Source organism: Chamaea fasciata, unplaced genomic scaffold (genome assembly GCF_029207755.1).
Source record: "Chamaea fasciata isolate MVZ Bird 193981 ecotype frontalis unplaced genomic scaffold, bChaFas1.0.hap1 SCAF_10, whole genome shotgun sequence".
Taxonomy (NCBI): Eukaryota; Metazoa; Chordata; class Aves; order Passeriformes; family Sylviidae; genus Chamaea; species Chamaea fasciata.
In genome coordinates this window covers 22,251,529-22,270,366 of record NW_027094095.1, presented here as the reverse complement: position 1 = coordinate 22,270,366, position 18,838 = coordinate 22,251,529, and the positions used below count along the sequence as shown (strand labels likewise).

At 38.3% G+C, this 18,838-nt stretch overlaps 1 protein-coding gene across 12 annotated transcripts in view; it reads right to left on the bottom strand.

Annotated features, from left to right (window-relative positions):
• ST3GAL3 (ST3 beta-galactoside alpha-2,3-sialyltransferase 3) overlaps positions 1-18,838 on the bottom strand; it is a 177,841-nt gene that overhangs the window by 111,628 nt on the left and 47,375 nt on the right. For 11 of the 12 annotated variants that reach the window (XM_066192672.1, XM_066192668.1, XM_066192674.1 and 8 more), the window contains one exon: positions 15,544-15,586. The exons of the other annotated variant lie outside the window; for it this stretch is intronic. In XM_066192672.1, coding sequence (XP_066048769.1) covers positions 15,544-15,586 — 43 coding nt within the window. The remainder of the gene's footprint in view (positions 1-15,543; positions 15,587-18,838) is intronic. 12 annotated transcript variants of the gene reach the window in all.

Here is an 18,838-nt window from a genome sequence, read left to right as displayed (position 1 = left end):
GGGCATTCTACATTTTAAATCCATCTAGGGACATGTTTTATTTGTTCAATCTCTTTGAAACAGGCATTGCATACTGTCGCTGCCAACATGTTCATAATGATAAGCCCCTAGAAGGTGTAACCCAGAGCAAAATTAGAGTAAGGCAGTTTACCATTCTGCTACTGGATGAAGCTATCCAAGTCATTATTTTAGATATAGACATTTGCTCTGTGGGTATATTTTTCTGCAAGATCCACAAATTCGCAGAGATCAATCTTCCATAAATCAGGATGCAAAACACCCTGCACAAAGCATCCCATAGAGAACTATACATCTTTCAAACAAATCCAACTCTGAAAAAATCGCACTGTGTTTGTAGCTACGTGGTTCTGTAATAAAAGAACTGTACGGAACTGAAGTCTACAAATGAGCATCTCCTTTGTATTTGATGACAATGTACCTACTACACTGCAGCATATATTGTTGCTTCCTTGATGATGTTTTTATTTCCAAATGGGAAGACCAAACACTATTACTTCTTTAGTGCTTTATAAGCTAGTAAATAGCTTCATCTCACTAGCCCCATTACAGTGCCTGCACTCCAAGGCTGTCCTGATAAGCCAGCCAGCCAGGAGCATCATGACACTTATGACAGAAGGGTGCAAATCTCCTCTACACCTTCCAGGTCAAGGTACATTATTCCAGCTCCCAATTCTCATGCTCATGCTGGGCTGAGGTAGTTAAAGAGCTAGTGGAGAAAGAATGTAATTAGGTGACACCGTGGAGCCTTTAAATTCTCTCTGATTTTGTGCAGGAAAAAGCTGGTAAAGTAAAAAAATTTCTCCAGAATAAATGAGAAAAACAAGTCACAGTCAGTAACTGTAAACATCTGCTGTTTTTAAACAAGTGCCTGCATGAGGGTGAAGTTAAAGGGAAGTAATTGGCTTATTCCACTGAACAGAAAATGCACTCTTGCTTCTTTTCCTGACTTTTCTCTTATGAGACCAGCACACATCCTGAATTCTTAAGATTTTCTGTGCTTCTCTACACTGTTATGTGGACATCAATCTCAACAAAATTTCACAATTTGGATAAGTTAAAAATCCAGCTGCTTTCAGAGGATTTAGAAGAAGTAACAAGATTTTTCCTTCTGCTTGCATTTGGCAGATGTGTGTCTCCTTTTAATCTCAAATATTAAAACGTCACCATGGTTAATTCCTTCATCATGTCCTGATCAGGGACAGCATGTCATCTTCATAGACTAGAATCTAAATCCTTTTTAAAAAAGAAATTAGTAATACAATTCAGTGTTTAGATTGCTAAAAAAAATGTCCACAACAAAGCTCATGTAACTGAATATTACAAAAGCTACTTAAAGAGACAGATTTCGCTCTTTTGCCTTTCACATGGAATTCAAATTGTGGACTGTAAAAATCAAAAAACTTCATCTACCTGATACCATCTTATTTGAGGACTGATGTCCTTGCTGTTACTCTTGCACACAAAATATATGAACTGACACATTTCTGAAACAAAGAAAAGCAGTCCTTTGCAATGTGCTCTCTAGACAGATCCTTCTCCTTAGAGTTTCTTTCTCTTGGGCTCAAAATAACCTGAGTCTTATGCCTACACAGCAGCTCTACAAAGTGTATGTCAAGATACATGAAGAATAAAGAATGGTTAGTGTGTGCATTTGTATGTATTTCAATTAATATCAAAGGGTCACAGAAAACTGAATGATATTTGTTTTATACATCACTTATAGTATAATAAATAGACAGTTTCCAGTCCTTCATATTCTTTTTCATAATATCATATATGCTTGTAAAGCAACAAATTCCATTTGATGGGCAAAACACCTGAAACAACTACAAGCCAGCCCTTCCCTCCTGCCCACCTGCCAAGGAATTCTATTAAATAGAGAGGTGGGAATGTAAGTGCTCTGTCAAGTCTCCCAGCCAGGCTCACAGCAAATACAACCAGTTTATTTAAAGGCAGGGGAAGACACCTTCAGCAGGTTTGGTGATGCAGCTCTTCAGTTACTGCTACTCAGCCTGAGGAAGAAAAGTCACTTACATTCACTATAGGGTAGTCAATGCCACACACCAGGGCACTGAAAAATGCATCTCCACATCTGCCTTCATAAGCAGAGTCATGACCATCATGTCATGCAGGTGGAATCTCCTTGAGTGGAAGACACCACCACAAAACCCTCCCCTGGGTACATGGCTGGAGCTCCATGCCCACCAGGAGCACGTGAGTTGGGAAACACTGAACCAGAATTTTAAGAAGCTTCAATTACAGTTCTTACAAGTCTGCAGACTTGGGTTCAAGGCATTACACAGCCTGATCATTTGATATTTGCTATTTTCCAGCTGAGGAAAAAGTAAACAAACAAAAGAAAGGAATGAGTAGATAGAAAGAAGAGGAAAAAGAAAAATGCTTACATTGAAAGAGATGGGAATGGCTCCTATGGCTGTAAAGGCAGCAAAATAAAAGTAAAAATTTTCAGATGTTACTCCAGTGTGTAGGCAAATTCCCCAAGAAGGTTCTATGGCCAAATACAAGGAAAGATCATCCAAATCCCTGTTTCTAAAATGACACAATGAATGGTAAATTCTGATTCTCTACTAAGACCTATGGCTTCTCATGAAATTCATTTACAATGATAATCAATACATAGTTTTATTTATTTATTTGGACTACTCAAGAACAGCAGCTGAAGAAGATTAGGATGCATTAAATTGGCCCAGGAAAACAAAGTTTTGAAGACATTCCACCAAAACCAACAACCTACCTTCACAGCCCTGAAGGAAGAGATGACATGAAGCCAGTTCTGCCCTTGGGAAGTGCAGGGCGGGCAGAGGGGCAGGGACAGCTTAGAGCAGTAACACTGCAATGTCACTTACCCTCTGAAATGCCATCCTTGCACAAACACACTGGAAAGGCTTCCACCCACAAAAAAGTCATGAGGATCTTACTTCCTTACTATATTCCATTCCTAATCTTTGCAATGTAGAAATTAGCTCACTAGGCAGAAGTAATTTCAGATTAGTCTCAGCAATGCTAAACACATAAACATCCTAAGAAATACAGCTATAAGTGATTTCTCTATCAGAAAGGAACATCTCATTGTACCATCCCTTACAGTTCCAAGGCCCAAGAACCCTGCCTGGAGCTTCTCAAGTAATAACCTTTTATCAACGCCTAAAAAAGTGTCCGAATTCTTGTGGGAAAAAAAAAAAAGTTTTCAAGGTAGACAGTTTTTAATTCTTTAAGTAAGTATATAAAGAGAAAAAATCCTGAGTTTAACAAAAAACAGATTCAAAGGATGAAGATAAAAAATCCAACCAAATTCCATGGCACATTTTATATATGACCTCATGCTGCATTCTCCTCCAAGATTGAGTAATATCCCTGATCTTCCGATCTCCTTTGGTTTCTGTAAACTCTCCCTTTTTTTAAAAAAAAATCTGTTTTGGTTACATCTTACCTTCAAGACTAGTAGCCCGGAGAAAAAGCAGAATTGTGTTCAAACAGACACAGACGAGGAGCAAAGAAAACAGTTCATTTCCGGTTTGTTTGTGTTTTTAAAGAAACATGGAAAGGAAAAACAACTGGCTAGAATACCAATTGTTTGACTAAACAAAAAACATGAAATCCTCAAATTTTATTTTCACAGAAGGCAGCTGTTTACCAAGGGAAGAAAAAAAAATGAAGATGACCGCTCCCTGAGCTTTTGATTATTTACTAATCTTTGGACAAAAACTGTGTAACCTATTGATGAAGTAACTTGCAGACAATCAACACAATTCCTCGATGTGTATTACTGGACTTTTATCTCTTCTAGTTTCTGCAATCCAAAATTACTGGGTTTTCATCCTCAGTGATAAGTATCAGCATTCTGGTTTTATAAGGAGACAAGGATAACCTAATGGAGGATAACCACACTGTTTGGAGATGGGATGCATTAGGACTCAGTAGTCAATAAAAACTCCCTCAGCAGTCAATTGGGATTCCCAGCTGAACTCCTTTCTCAAGAACCTTCTAAAGAATGTCTAAATGAACTCTGTTTCCCCAAAGCCAGAAATGATAGTGCTCCCTGATATTAGGCCACGTGATTCTCAAAACCATCCGAAATTAAATGCTGTGATTAGCTATTTAAATGCCTTTTAAAAACCACTGTTAGTGCAACGGTCATAAAAAATGAAGCCATTAAAAGCCTAGTAGGAAATAAAATGCTCACCTATCACATCCATTTTTTGCCAGATGAGGGAATGAAGGAAGATAAACTGCGGTATTATAATTTTGTTACTGTAACCAGTAATTGTTCCTCACCAACCCACATCTGTTACATCTACAAATAGGCAATGCCTTCTTTGGACAGGGAACAGGGTTTTTCTACTTCTAGTATAATGAACCCAGCAGTGTAGGTCCAGGAGAGACAAACAAGTGCCAAAGAGATGAGAATAAATAATTCAATCCAATTAGAATCCATGAATCCTCTACTCAGACTAACAGGAATCAGTACATATGAAAACAAAGATACTTTCCCAAAGCCTATAGCTGCAGGGAAAAAAAAAAGATCAACTAAGAATTACTAGAGCAGCATACCCAAAATTACAGTTTTATGTCTGTGGATAATACACTTTAGTAGATTTGAGTGTCAAAATCCAGTGCTTACTAGTTCTAAATGACAAGTGAGAACATCAGTCACACTAAGGTTTTAATCACCAAATTTTCCTACAGAAGAATGTAGTTCATTTCACTGCAGAATGCACCAGGCTATGGATTCAGTGTTCTGCAAGGTGTAGAGCACAGCAGAATAATATGGAAAATGTCAAACGCGATTCACTATTTCTCATATCATTGGAACATCAAGCAAAATTACCCTGGATAGTAAAATAGATAAAAGGAAGCACTTGTATAACATGCAGTTAAACAAGCATCTTTCTTCATACCAGTATGTTACAGACACCAGGTGTATAAATGGGATCAAAAGCTGTTAAGAGGTTTAACAGCATCCCTAACTTGGAAACCCTAAAGCTTCCTCCCCTCAGAAGCTGGAGAGTGGGCACTGGAGCAAAAACAGTGTCACAATTGTGTAGTTTTCTCCTTCCCTAAACTAGAGGAGCATTTTGAGACAAGATATTGGAGCAGGTGAGTCTTCTGTCTGGCCATTCTTTTTTCCCACAAAAGAAGTTCAACCCTTTCTGTTGCAGGAGCAGATCTATTGCAGACAACTGGAAGACACCAAATCTTAGGGAAATAAACTCCACTTGGAAAGATCTATCTCAGCTACTGAGAGAGATGGAAATCTAACAAACACTTCACAACACCCTCCCTTTTCAGTTTCTTCAGTAACTTTCCAGGGCAAAGTGTAATAAAAGCTGCCCTTTAAACTCTCCTTTGGAAGGTCTGGACAGCCTGGGAAAAAATAACAATTTAACTCCTCTGAACAAAAGAAAAAAGCCAACTTGATATGGCAAGGGTGCTTTTCCCCCCCCCCATCCCCCAGACTGGACCGAAATTTAGAGGAAAAAACCACTGATCAGTGAATAAAGTGCTCTAGACGGTATGCAGAGGTGACCTCACAATCGGGGAATGTGGTTTAACAGTAGTTTTACAAAACGCTGTATATAGTCATGAGGTTTTGAATTTTCCTCACTCCTCTTTCTGAAGCAGTAGTCCAAAAAAGGCTGTCTCCACTGACCTATATTAGAGACAGATGTCATGAATTCAAGCAGGCATCAATTAATCTAGTATCACACTGAAGCCCTAAGAAGAAGAATGCTACAGGATAAAAAATGTTTCCTCCAGAAACTTTGCTGTAAATACAGAACAAAACCCTGACCTGGAAGAACCCTTGCAGTTAACGTGACTAAAAGTGCCCTCACAAAAATCCAAATTGCTTTGGGGAAAATAGAGAATAGCTGGAACCTTTAACAGTAAGAACAGCTGCAGAATCACTGAGATCAAAAAAGCCCTCCTGTTAACTCCATACATTGTTCTAGTGAATGCTCTTCTGCTAAGATAAATGCCTTTTTTTTTTTCTTCCTTTGCTTCAAAGAGCAGCTGTTTGTCTGAAAAGGCTGCCCAACTAACTGCCCAAACTGACATAGGTAAGCACCATGAGTCAGAGAACTCTATAAAGTTTGTCTCAAAGAACTGTGAACAGTTCAATTAATCAGACTGTCCTTCATCTTGTATCACCACAACTTCACTGAACACCAGTCCTACATCAGGTGGTTATTCATGGCTCTGAGACACAGAGAGAGAGAAATAATTTTTCCAAATCGTTTGAACAGGCTAAAGGAAAGCTCCAAGGCTGAGCCATAAAATAGGTTTCCCTTTTTAACAAGACAAATCCTATCCTCTCCTCCTTGTTAATTCATCAAAATATCAACACTTCACAAAATCACCTGAGCCAAGTTCCATGATGTTAAAATACAGCTTTGACTCCTGCACAGATAAGAGTCACTGACTCAAACAGTCCAGTGACACAATCACCTTTGGGAATTTCTGCCTTCAATGGTATAAAAAAGGGTCACTAAAAGAGGATGAAACGGGATGGGAGGAAGGCACTTGACATTTTAAAGCTGCACAGGACACCACTCACTGTTTTGAGGTCTTCAAGATTAACTCTTTTAAGGAGCCAGGGGAAATACATTTCTAAGTAGGAATTAAAAGGTCTGAAATCAACCAGAGTTATCCAAATACATTCAACATGGAAATTTAAAACACTGTTTGTTGGCTTTTCAGTTTATTCTTTGATAAGTTGGAACAGATTTCACAGCAGACAAGGCAGGAACAGCACATACATGTTCTGTTTTCTGTCCCTCCCTTTGTGGTCCTGATTCTCATTTCTTAGAGCAGGAGTGGTGCTGCAAGCTAGTGTTAGCAGTAGCATTTCTGCTGTGAACTGGAAAAGAATCACATGAGCTTCTGTGTCGTGTTAGAGTAAAAAGTGTTTAATTAATTTAACTGCCTTGTTTTCTCAAAAGGAAATAGAGAAAACCTCATCTCAGCCTCATAATTTGATTTAAACATACATAACCTCAAAAACATCTTACAGCAACAATGCTACAAGACTCTATCCCCAACATGTCACATCAGACACAGCTGCTATTAACCTTCCTGCTGCAAATTAGCCTTTATCATATTTTGTTTATTACAATGGGCATCACACACCATCACCTCTCCCACCAGTCCTAGTCAGGTCTGGGGTCCTTTGGAGTACTTCTCCAGTGCAGATTTATCAAGGATGCTAGCAGCAACATCATGCTTCCTGAAGGAAAAAGCACATCCTAAATTTATCCACCTAAACAAAAATTACCTTGTCCTTCAGTCCTAGAACAACTAAAATAAAGAGGTCTTTACTCCATCACAACTTACAATCAGGTTTCCAGTCTTAAGACTGGGAACAGAATAAGTAAAATAAATTACCCCTTGGATTATATTTAACAGGGTTCCTTCAGTCTCCTTCATTCCTCTCTCTTCTGCTAGACAGTTCTCAAGCACAACAATAAGGTTTCTTCTATTCTTGCAGTATATAAGACATTGTTTTCTTACCTAACAGATGCAAATCACAGCTGTTAAAAGTATGTCTTGGTTTTACTGTCCTTCCTCAGCATGCAAGAAGTCTGTATGTGTTTGTTCCACTGAACTCTTTCCTGCCTTGGTGACTTACTACATACTCTTAAAATTTATGTATAGCAATCTTAGCAGAACAAGGCAGACAGCAAAACTTTGTCTCTGGTCACATTATAGCTATGCAGAAGACAAAATTAGAGGCAAACTGAGTAGACTAAGTTGTCTCTTTCCTTATACTCTATTTACAAAACCTCCTCAGAGCCAGCTTATAAAATAAGGGCTGACAACTGAGCTGTGTCTGGATACCATAGCAAGTGTGCTCCTCAGAGTAAGTGACAACGTTCAGAGGAAGGCTTGATAAACAGTACAGTGTTCCCCTGCTGGAATACACTTGATTTCCACTCAATCATCTGATGAGGGTTCCCCACAACATTTCCAAGAGAACAAAAAAGGAAAGTAGTTTTCCCCATGGAGGTGAACCTTGCAGGCCAGCACAGAAGAGTTAATGCTTGGTGATCACACACACACCTTCAGGATTTTCAAGAGAGGAAGCTCTTGCATCAGTTGAAGGATAAGCTCACAACTACTTTGAAACAATACAGGCAGCAACCAATCTTCTTCTTCCACAATGTGTGCTGATGCTTTGCTCATAATGACCAAGATCAAGAATAAAATGATGAATGCCAGTGTTTTAACATAAATCTCTATCAAAACGCATGAACCCCTGAACCCACAGAACATCTAGCAGTATTTCTAATCTCTTCAACTGAAGTTTTGGGAACAACCAATGCTTACATGGCCAAATTCATTCAATTTTTGTAAGTTACTCAGGGAACAAGAAGCTCTTTCTAGGAGGATATTTTGTTTCCGAGTTTTAGAACAGATTTCTGAAGGAAAAATATGAAGTGTAGCTTTTAATGTGCTCTTCTCTCAAGAGGACAAAGAAACATGACCCCCATGCCATTTATGAGCTATTAGATATTCCCTGAATGGAATTTTGCTATTAGAGCAAATTTAGCCTTCTGTGAATGCAACAACTGTAAAATTTTTGCACAAACAACAGTAGTAGAACAACAATAGTAGAAACTTCTAACTAGTTATAACCATATCCACTCCTGGAAAACAAATAAACATTTAATTAGACTAATGCTACTGTGGTGAAGAGCTACAAGCAAAGTAGGCATTCCACCTTACACATACAAAGGGAGGGAAAAAGTACTGAGATTTCCCAGTTTTATGCAACTCATCTGGCTGGTTAGAAGAACACAAAATGTACAAACTTAGTCTTACAACAAACATATCAAGAAAGAAATCAGTCTCACTCATAGCAGGCACCTTCATGGATATTCACATGAAGAATAAGCCCATCTTAAAAAAGCGTTCATGTTTTAGTAAGCACAATAACTGGAACTATAGGTATTACTTCTTTTTCTCTGTGGAAACTCATATTGGCAAATACGCTACTGTTCTCAAAATCAAAAATGGGTTGAAAAGCTTATGAGACATTCCCTTTTGCTTTTAAAATATTTGTACTTCAATTTTCCGCCAAGGATATGGAGAACCCCTAGTGTTTGAAGATTTATTAATAATCTCTAGTAGTCCAAAGAGTCCTCTGTTACTTCTTCAGAAATTCTTTCAAGAATCTTATCCAGACATACCAATTCTAAAGCACATAAACGTAGGCATCTACTGCTGAAAATTTTGTTATTGATATTAAGGAGAGCATTTTTTCCATCATCCAAACAGAACAAAACTCTTCATTTATTGTACACTTCTAACTTTTTTATAAATACATTATCACTGTCTCCCCTTATACTCACAATAAAACAGTTTTTCCATGAGCATTTCTTTCTTATGAAACTGAACTTTTGGGGCAAACAGTATAAAACTGCTCTAAACAATGCCCAGCCATTCATATTTCTTGCTTTACATGCTTTTCCCACATGGTTTGACTCATAATTACTTCCAGCTTCAAGGAAACTGGCCCTTTTAAAGGCACCAAACGTAAGTTTTTGACTTTGTTTGCACTCAACAAATCAAGCAATGAATCAATTCTGTCTAAGCTGCCAGCAATTCTGAATTCTACAATTTTTATCTTCTTCATCAACTGAGACTGTCTAACACAGGAATCCCAAAGTTACATAATAAAGACTCACATGAGAAATCCTTATCAGAATGCCAAAGGATCAAAATTGAAACAAATTGAAATTAACTAAGAAGAGCAAAACAAGGATGGCAGTTAGATCCCACCCAAATGTGGAAGAGGTTTGATGGATGAACAACAAACAGCCAGGTAACTGAATTGCTATTAATAGCTCGAGTTAATTTTCTTAACTATTTCAAGTGCTCAAACAATTAGTACAGAATAGAAGAGATTAGGTAGAAGGAGACGAATTAAAAATCTGAAACGAAAGAGAAATAAATAACTAATTGCCAGAAAAATACCAGTGTCATAAAGCCTGCTAAGTCTTTAAATATCTTTCAGAAAAAGCATCAGGAGACTCTTGCTTGTGATGGTGGTCAGAATCCTTTCATTTAGCCCGTGAAGAGACACTCTTAGTCTTGCACAGGACAAGACATCTTTGGGACTTCTCACTTCTTTTCTTTTGCCCCTCATTCAGGATCATAGGAATACAAAAAGACAAATTAAAAAAAAATAAATAAATAACAGGGCAGGAGAAAACCCCACAGCACCAGGCATGGGGAAAGTCCAGCATTCCAACACGTTTACTGCTTATTTTTACAGTGTTTAATGGCAAAGTACCACAAAAAGACACAAATAATTTCAAAGCAATCTCCCAGCCTAGAAAGAAAATGAGGGGAAGGGGCTCTGTTTCAGTTCTTCATTATTAAATCTCTGAAGTAAAGAAATTTCAACAAACATAAGTAACCCAATCTCTGTGTTTCTCTAGCCCAAACTCCCTCCACTTTTACAGTCTATTCAAAGTCTAGATCAAGTTTCATTTGAGTTTGCAGGCTGAAGGTTGTTATTTCTGGCTTCCCCCCCCCCCCACCCCAAGACTCCATTTCTTTGTCTTTTCTTTGTAACACAAAGTGGAAATCATCATGAATATTCAAAAAATCTTTGTTGCACCTTGCAGATCTATTCTATAATAATGAAGAAATATGTAAATACACAACATCACAAAATGTCTAGCAAAACACAAAGCTCATTGGAAAAAATATTCCTTCTTTTAGTCAAGTTTTGTCTAAAGATTCCCAAAGTACACAATATAAAATATATACCAATAAAAACATATACCATATAGTTAACAGAGTGTACTCATACGATACGTTAATATTATGTTATTGTGATCAACCATAGTGATATTATAACCATTTTTCCAATTGAGAGGGGCAACAACATTTTTTTTCCTATTTCTGCCTTGAAAAAAATTGTAAGACCCCCTGCTTTGTTAAAGTGCAAAATGGTTCCACGAAACTCAAGCGTATCTTTTAACATTTGTTAAATTTTATAAGGGAGTGGTTCTTCCTCACTCAAAATCAGACCCTGGGAAGATTTTTCCATCATTCATCAGTTGAGATTTTGACATCCAAGGTTTTGAACTGACTATGGCAGAAGGTGAAAAGATCTACCATGTTCCTAAGAGAAACTTTTCTCTGTTTAGAAGCATCAAATCCCCAATATATCTGCTGAAGTCTCTTTGAAAGTAGTTTCTGATGGATGAGTTTGAAAGAGAGGCAGAAGCAGTCATTAAGCTTCCATCCCACTGAGGAAATGACACACCAGCAGAGCAGGAAGGAAAGCTAGCACAGAAGCATGAGAGCAACAATGCAAGTGAAACCCTCAAATAATATGGGTTACAAAAAAGGAACTTTTCATATGTTCAACACAAGTGAATCAACACTTGCAATCTGCCAAGGCAGACTCAAAGCAATCACAGAGGTGACTAAACCATGCATTCAGTGAGTACTACGTGACAGAAGAATGACCATACAACCTTCAGCTTGGCCCACTTCATAAGCATTAAATACAGTCTATAATTAACTCCACGTTCATGATCCTCCTTCGGAAATCTCATTTAATTCAATGCAAACATAGATTCTGCTCGGGGAATGATTCAGAATTTGTAGTGAATGAGACTCTTGTTTCTAAGACCTGGCCAGTCTCAAAGAACTACTACAATATAAATATTTAATAATAACAAAAGCATGCAACTCCTTGCCAAGCACAGATGTTAGAAAGTGACTGCAAATCTTGGCATTTGGTGGCACCTAGTCATCCACTGGCTGAGTCATTAAGGTGATTGATAGCCTTAAGTTGTTCAGGAACTATTGCCCCCCAAGAATTAAAATCTGTGAGTTGTATTGTAGTTTTTGTATAAGTGTTTTTCTCTACACAATCAGAAAATATCAGATGTTATCCTTACAGGTTTTTAAAAGGTTCCTGCTGCTTGGGAAAACTCTTTAGCAGGGAGAAATAGATGCAACTGGCCTGTTTCTATACTTAGTGCATATTTTGTTTTGATATTCCAATTCTGGTAATGATGTTATAATTAGTACAAACATAACTAAAAGATAAACTCCTCTTGCAACAGATCTTTTTCACTAACCTGGTCCTGAGGAGACTTACATCTTATTTTGACTAAGGGAACAATTCATTCATAAACTGCACTGTCTATGGAAGTCCTCAGCTTCCCATTCACCCTCTGTGTCATTAACAATCCCCACCTGGATACCATCCTGCCCTTTAAAAGCTATTAGACTTTCTAAAGAAAAGCTTTCCTAGGCTCAGGCACCAGAAAGGAAGCATCTTCCATCTTAATATTCTCCTTTCCAACAAGACTGGTCAGAACCTGTCATTTCCACAAAGCATCCATACAGCACCTTTAAAAGTGGCCACCCCCTTACAGGTGAGATTCCTGTCCATGCCAACCTCCCTAACTACAGCAAGGCATTTATCAGACACACAGCTCCCACAGAAAACACTATTCAAGTGCTTCTGACCGAATTCCTTCCAAAGTGAATAAATCTGGTTTCATTACCATTTCCATGAATTCAGGGAGAACAAAACCATTACATTCCTGTAACCAGAGCAGACTGTACTATATCTGAATGACAGGCCCAGGACGTCTGCAGGGTAGAGGACATTCAAGTAGCAATGCATGAAAAAACTAAAGATGCAAAGGCAAATGGATGCATTACTACTTATTTATGTCAAATGTTTTCCTTTGTATGACATTTGAAATGCAAGTCAGAGCACTTAAGGTGTAATGCAGATCGACCTCTGTAGAAAATGCTAGTCTTGTGGGCCATTAGTTTCAATGACATCAACTAACACAGCCAGCAACAGGTTTTGAGCAAACGAAAGACTAAGTAAAAAAATCCAAAGAAAACTAATTGTTGCCCTAAGTGCTTCAAGTCACACAAGATTCTCACATGCTGTCAATTAAGTGAACCCTATAAAGTTATGATTTATGGCAAGATTCCACCAGAATGATTATATCACAACAGACACAATTCAATTATCTCTGCCAATAAAGTCATCAGTGCAGAACATATTATCCCTTTCAGCTCTAAGCATTTTTTTTAACCAGAAAGTGCTTCTATGATGGTACCATCTTGACTCAGGCACAGGAAGTATTTTTAACCACTAAGTTCCATTGAATTCAGTCTGTGCTTAGAAATTTGGTACCATAAAATTTCTGACCACAGAAGGTGAACTTGTAGAATGATAGCAAAGTCCTCTAGGCAATCAGCCATTCTTCTTTCAAAATTTATTTCTTACGTTTTATGGTATTTTCAGCTATTTTCTATCTTCCTTACGAGTAACAAAAAGCAAACAAACAAACCACACACACACAAAACAACCAAAAAAACCCCAAATGGATAATTCAGGACAGAAGTAAAGTCTACGGTCATCAGGTCTATTCTAAAAGCAGGATCAGCTTTAATTCTACAGAAGAACCAAATAAACCACAACAACAACAACAACAACAACAACAACAACAACAACAACAAAAAAAAAACCTAACAAAGCTGCAGTTGAAAAAAAGTTATTTTGCCTACCTACAGTACTTGCTTTCTTTGTTCCTTAAGTTAACTTATAGTATTTATTTTATTCATGCTGATTTTGTTACAAGTCTTTCTAGAAGATAACTTTAAGACTTTGAAAAATAAACATGCATATAGTACTATATAAACATATATTTTTAAGTAGTCAACAAAATCTTGCTTTAATCAAACTAGTGGAGAGTTTTCATAATAGAGAGGTTTTAAGAAAAGAAATCAGTGTTCTGGAAGCCCTCTAGCAGGTAAAAACTTCACTTGGCCTCATACTGAAGAATAAGAAAAAGCAGACCATGCCTTGGGGAGCTGTGATCAAATAGGTAAATCAGCAAAGAAGGGGGAAAAAAAGAACGGAACAGAGGCCTGAGGGGAAGGAAGGCTCAAGGGGATTTGCTAAAAGCAAAATGAAAAGGACAGTGCAAGCAGAAGGAGAGGGAAGACTGAAGCAGTGGTTTGGATGCAGCACAGACTGGGATGCCAGTTGTGTGTGGACAGTCAGCGGGTGTGTTCAATAAATTGGACATTACAAAATACACAAAAATAGCATGGAAAAAAACAATCAGTCTAGTTAAAAACTTAAAAACACTTTTCCCTCTCCAATACCCAGACATTCCCTCAAAGGTTCCTTACCCACTTCATAATTTTGGATTAATCTCTTTGCTTTGACTTCTACATGTTTATATTGAAGGTAATGTATCATGTGAATCTCATCCCACAGTGTTGTATGGGTATACACACTATTGTCTCTAAATCACTAGGATGTCCCAACACAAAAAATTTAATAAAGAAAATGGGTAACTGTGCCACCAGCATGAGTTCCAGACAGCATGCTACAAAAACAGACTAGAAGACGACATTGATTGAGACCAGAAAGAACCCTTGAGCTATTCACGCAGTCAACTCTATCCTTCCTGACCATTGAATGAGACACAGAGCCTTGGAGGAAAACAAACAAACAAACAAACAAACAAATAATCAATATTCCTTCTTTCTCATATACATTCTGCAATCCTTTTGGCATATGTTACTGTAATTGAGTTTATGTATCCAGCTGCTTCTGCAAAAGAAGCTCCTACCTAAAGACTCATCTCATGCAAACAGCAGTTCCCAACACACTTAGGACACTTTTATTCCATTATGGAAGATCACAGGCTGCTCATCATCACTAAACTGGATTGTTTCACTTTATAGGTACAATGATATTTTCAAAATATTAAGAATGGGGTTTATATTGACATGACATGTTGTGCAGGGGATGTATTCTCAAGTCATTCAGAGCCATGAGATTGGTTCTGGGCCCTTTTATGTAGAAGGTTTTTAGTAGTGATTTTGCTCCCAACACCAAGAAATTCGGTCAGGTTGCTGACCCCAGAAACAGGGTTGCTACTGACCCCTAGTGTTCGGCAACCCAGGCTCAATTCAACTGATTCTAGGCAAAAAGCATGAGAAGCATCTTCATCCTTCGTCCTTCTGACAAAGCAAGAGGTCCCTGCCTTGTGCTGAGGTTCTTTCTGCTCTATTTTTACAACAAAAATAGCAGTATCCAATTTTAAAGAAACAAATAGAAAGAAAATAAAGACTCCTAAGCATCCCGGCAATTTGTAGATTCACATTCCTCCTGCTTTCACACCTGTAATTGATTTTTCATTTGGAAGATTACGAGAAGGATATCTAGACCAGACTGACAGTTATGGCTTCAAGTGGGTATTTATAGTCTCTTGATCAGTTATTAAGGAATTAACGACAGTGAACCACAATCCAAGCTGGCCTGCAAAACCTAGTGCAAGGAAAGGAACTGTAATTGCCAGGTTGCTGCAGGACTTGGCTGTCCCAGGTAGAAGTGTAGAGTCTAGTGAGCCAGCTGCCCAGGTGTCATAAAAGCTGCTTACAACAGAAAGCTGTAACTACAGAAATGAAGAAGAATCCTACTGCTCTACTTACAATTTTGAGTCCAGGTTCAGGAGAAAGCCCAGTCTGTCATATTCTGGAAAACAAAAGCAAAGGACACAATATCATAAAAGCTTCATGAGTCTCCTTTGCAAAAGGCACCAAAACTAAACAGCAGGAAGTCCTTTTAGCAGCTGTTAAAACAGATTATTGTTACTTCAGGGTATTCCTAAATTAACATTTCTCAATCTCCAGGAAATACCAGAGCAAAAGAACATATGGGTAACCATTAATTTACAAATCACTAGAATTAATCAAGATATCCAGAGTGATAAAAAGAAAGTATTACTGAAAACACTTATGCAATGATAAACAAAGCTTTCCTGCTTGCTGTACAAGTAATTTTGCCACTAAACTGCATGACAAACATTTCTCCTAAGTTCTGATGTGCAGAGCTTTGAAATTTTTCTTCATTCCTTGTCTATTCCAACCCACAATTTCATAACCAAGAAGCTCATCTTCAAGAGAAAGTGACTCACGGTGACAAAAATGCTTCAAGTTGAGGTGTTGTTCAGTAGGAAACTGCAAACTCAGTTTATGCCATGAACAGGGGACAGCTACAGACACAAAACGATCACTCAGAGCATCTGTAACTCATGTATAAAATAAGCTTTTCATTCAGCATCTCTGAATATATTGTGATCTTGTAAATCAAACACTTGATACAAAAAATAAAAAAGTTAGAATTCACTTGAGATATACAAGAAAAAAGTCCAGTGCTCTTCTTGCTCTGGGTTAGACTCAGGGGCCTCCTCACACTGAGGACCCCTGGGTCTCACAGCTATACAACAAAAAAATAATAGAAAGAGAAGTAAAAGATAAGCTAATCAGAGATCAAAAGAAACAACAAGAAAAAAAAAATTCTCATAAGCTTTTACAAAGAGCTCATTGGAAATACAAGATTACTTTTCTCATGAGACACCCCTAGAATTTCTGGTGCAGTAGTTTACCTCCAAAGATCACAAGCTTTTCACACTCTTATTTAGCAAAGCCTAAACACGTACCTCAGACACAATGATTGCACCAGACAGGTCAATGTAAACTGTGCCATTGGTTTCAATCCCATTAAGATTTAATTCCTGAGCCAAGGGAAGTATTCTATTTGACATCACTTAGTTAACAGAAGCTGCAGAACACGTGCACGCTTGATATTGGCACATACTGTCTGTTCCCTGCCAGCACCCGAGTGCCACCCACCATCTCCACTCCACCTGTGCATCTCTCCTCCACTTTCCACATACTGACACTTCTGTTTCCCCCATGTGCTGCTTTCCTCATAATTTCTTCCCAGTTTACTCCTCCTACAAGACATTACATCCTGTACAACCTCACATCTTCCACCTGTAGGATTGTGCATGGGAAGTTCCCCATTTCGGAAAAAGAAACATGCCTTTAATTTTTATTAACCCTTCTGACTTCCAAACCCAACATATGTACTAAGCAAACAGCAATAAAGATTTTTTTTTTAGAAACTCTTTTTCTAAAAACATCTACAGACACTGACCAATCTGTCATCAGTGTTATCTCATTCAAACCAACATTCCCTTCTTCCCAACAGGAAATGCAAAAAGAGGAAATGCAGTAAGAGATATATCACCTCATAACTACAACAACATCCTGGACTTTCTATTAACTCAGCACTTTATTAGCTTCGCAACCAAAGCACCAGAATATAGGCATGAGCTAAACACTAAGGGCAGACCTCCACTGCAATGTTTTGCAAGATTTATCTTCTGTTTGTCACAAGTATTTCACCTTCCCTAGGCTTTAAGTTTTGATGTTCACTGATCTTTAATGACAGAGATACAAAGTAATTTTTAATTATATGCAACAATCTTGCAACAGGCACTTTCAAAAAAAAAAAAAAAAGTATTAGGAAACAAAACCTTTCTGATTTCCAAACAGATGCACAGGTATGTTCTTGATTTTCAGTAGGGTGTAACTATAATTTCAGGCTGTAACATCAGACCAGAAGCATCCATGCCTCTCCCTCTCACTGGCAGGTGAGATGTGCAAGCTAATGCAGGCAGAGAAATGCTGCCCTCACCATGGGCCATCTCACACTTACGGGCACTTTTGGAAGTCAGCATTGCTACTAGCTTGGAAATGAATCTCAATCACATGCTGCTTCCCCAGGAAAGACACTAGGACCCTCTAAAACTAAAGATTCAAAGTTATCTTACTTTTTAGCAAAAATCAGAGTCTTGCTACAGACTTCCAATGTCATTTAGCTGTATCACTACAAATGCAAGGGCCAAAAGTCAGCCCACAGGCCGGCTGGAAGCAGCTTGAATTCACAAATGACAGATAAAGCCTCAAATGTCTGAAGAAAGTCAAACACACAGAGCCCAACTGCAGGAAAAGGCAATCCTTGTCTGGAGTTACGTATCTGAATTAAAACAAGATGAAACACACATCCACTAAATCAAAGTACAACTGAATCTAAAACACAGTTTGGCCAGGGTGTGAAGATTACAGGAGAGGAACTGAACTGAACACACAGCTCACAGCTGAAGAAAGGGGCAATCCCATTCCTACCCTTTCCTCCACTGAAAACAGAGGTGGCAATAGCCTGCCTTTGCACCTCTCTGTGCCCTTACAGGTTGCTTCCTCCTCCCATAACCTTAGTTTAAAGCCTGCTTCACCAAGTTAACCACTTGATACACAGCAATATTTCTCCTCTTTTTCATGTAGTGGGATAAAGAGGTGCTGGAATATTAGAGAAAACAGAATAAAATAGTTAAAGAGCAAGGTAAAAAGACTCCAGCTTCTCCACCAAAAAATCAGCTTGGACCAGCTGGCCATGTTAACTGTGGTTTGATGTTGGCCTCCACCAACATCATCATGATGACCCTCCCCCAGCACTCCAATCATTAGGGTGTCTCTGCACTGAAGGACAATGCAGAGCCACTCACAGATACAGTCTGGAGAACTCCCTTCACTTTTAAGCATGTTGTTAGGTCTGACCCAGCCCAGGCCATGTCTGACCCACCAATTTCCAGACAAGACACCTCTATAGCTGTGTGGCACAGGATCTGTTTCTAAAGCAAAAAATGAGTAAAGGTAATAAAGAACTTAGTTTGCATCCTCTGGAAGAACATAATGAAGTAATCTGACCAAGACTTTGTATTATCAGCCCATGGAAGACTGAAAGGTCCATGAAAGATAAAAGTAATAAATATTAGAAGAGCAAAAGTCAATCTAAAGATCACAGTCACTCGTGCTAAGGAGCTACAGATTTCAGGTGACAATGTGGTACAGCAGTGCACAGAGGCACAGAAATAAACAA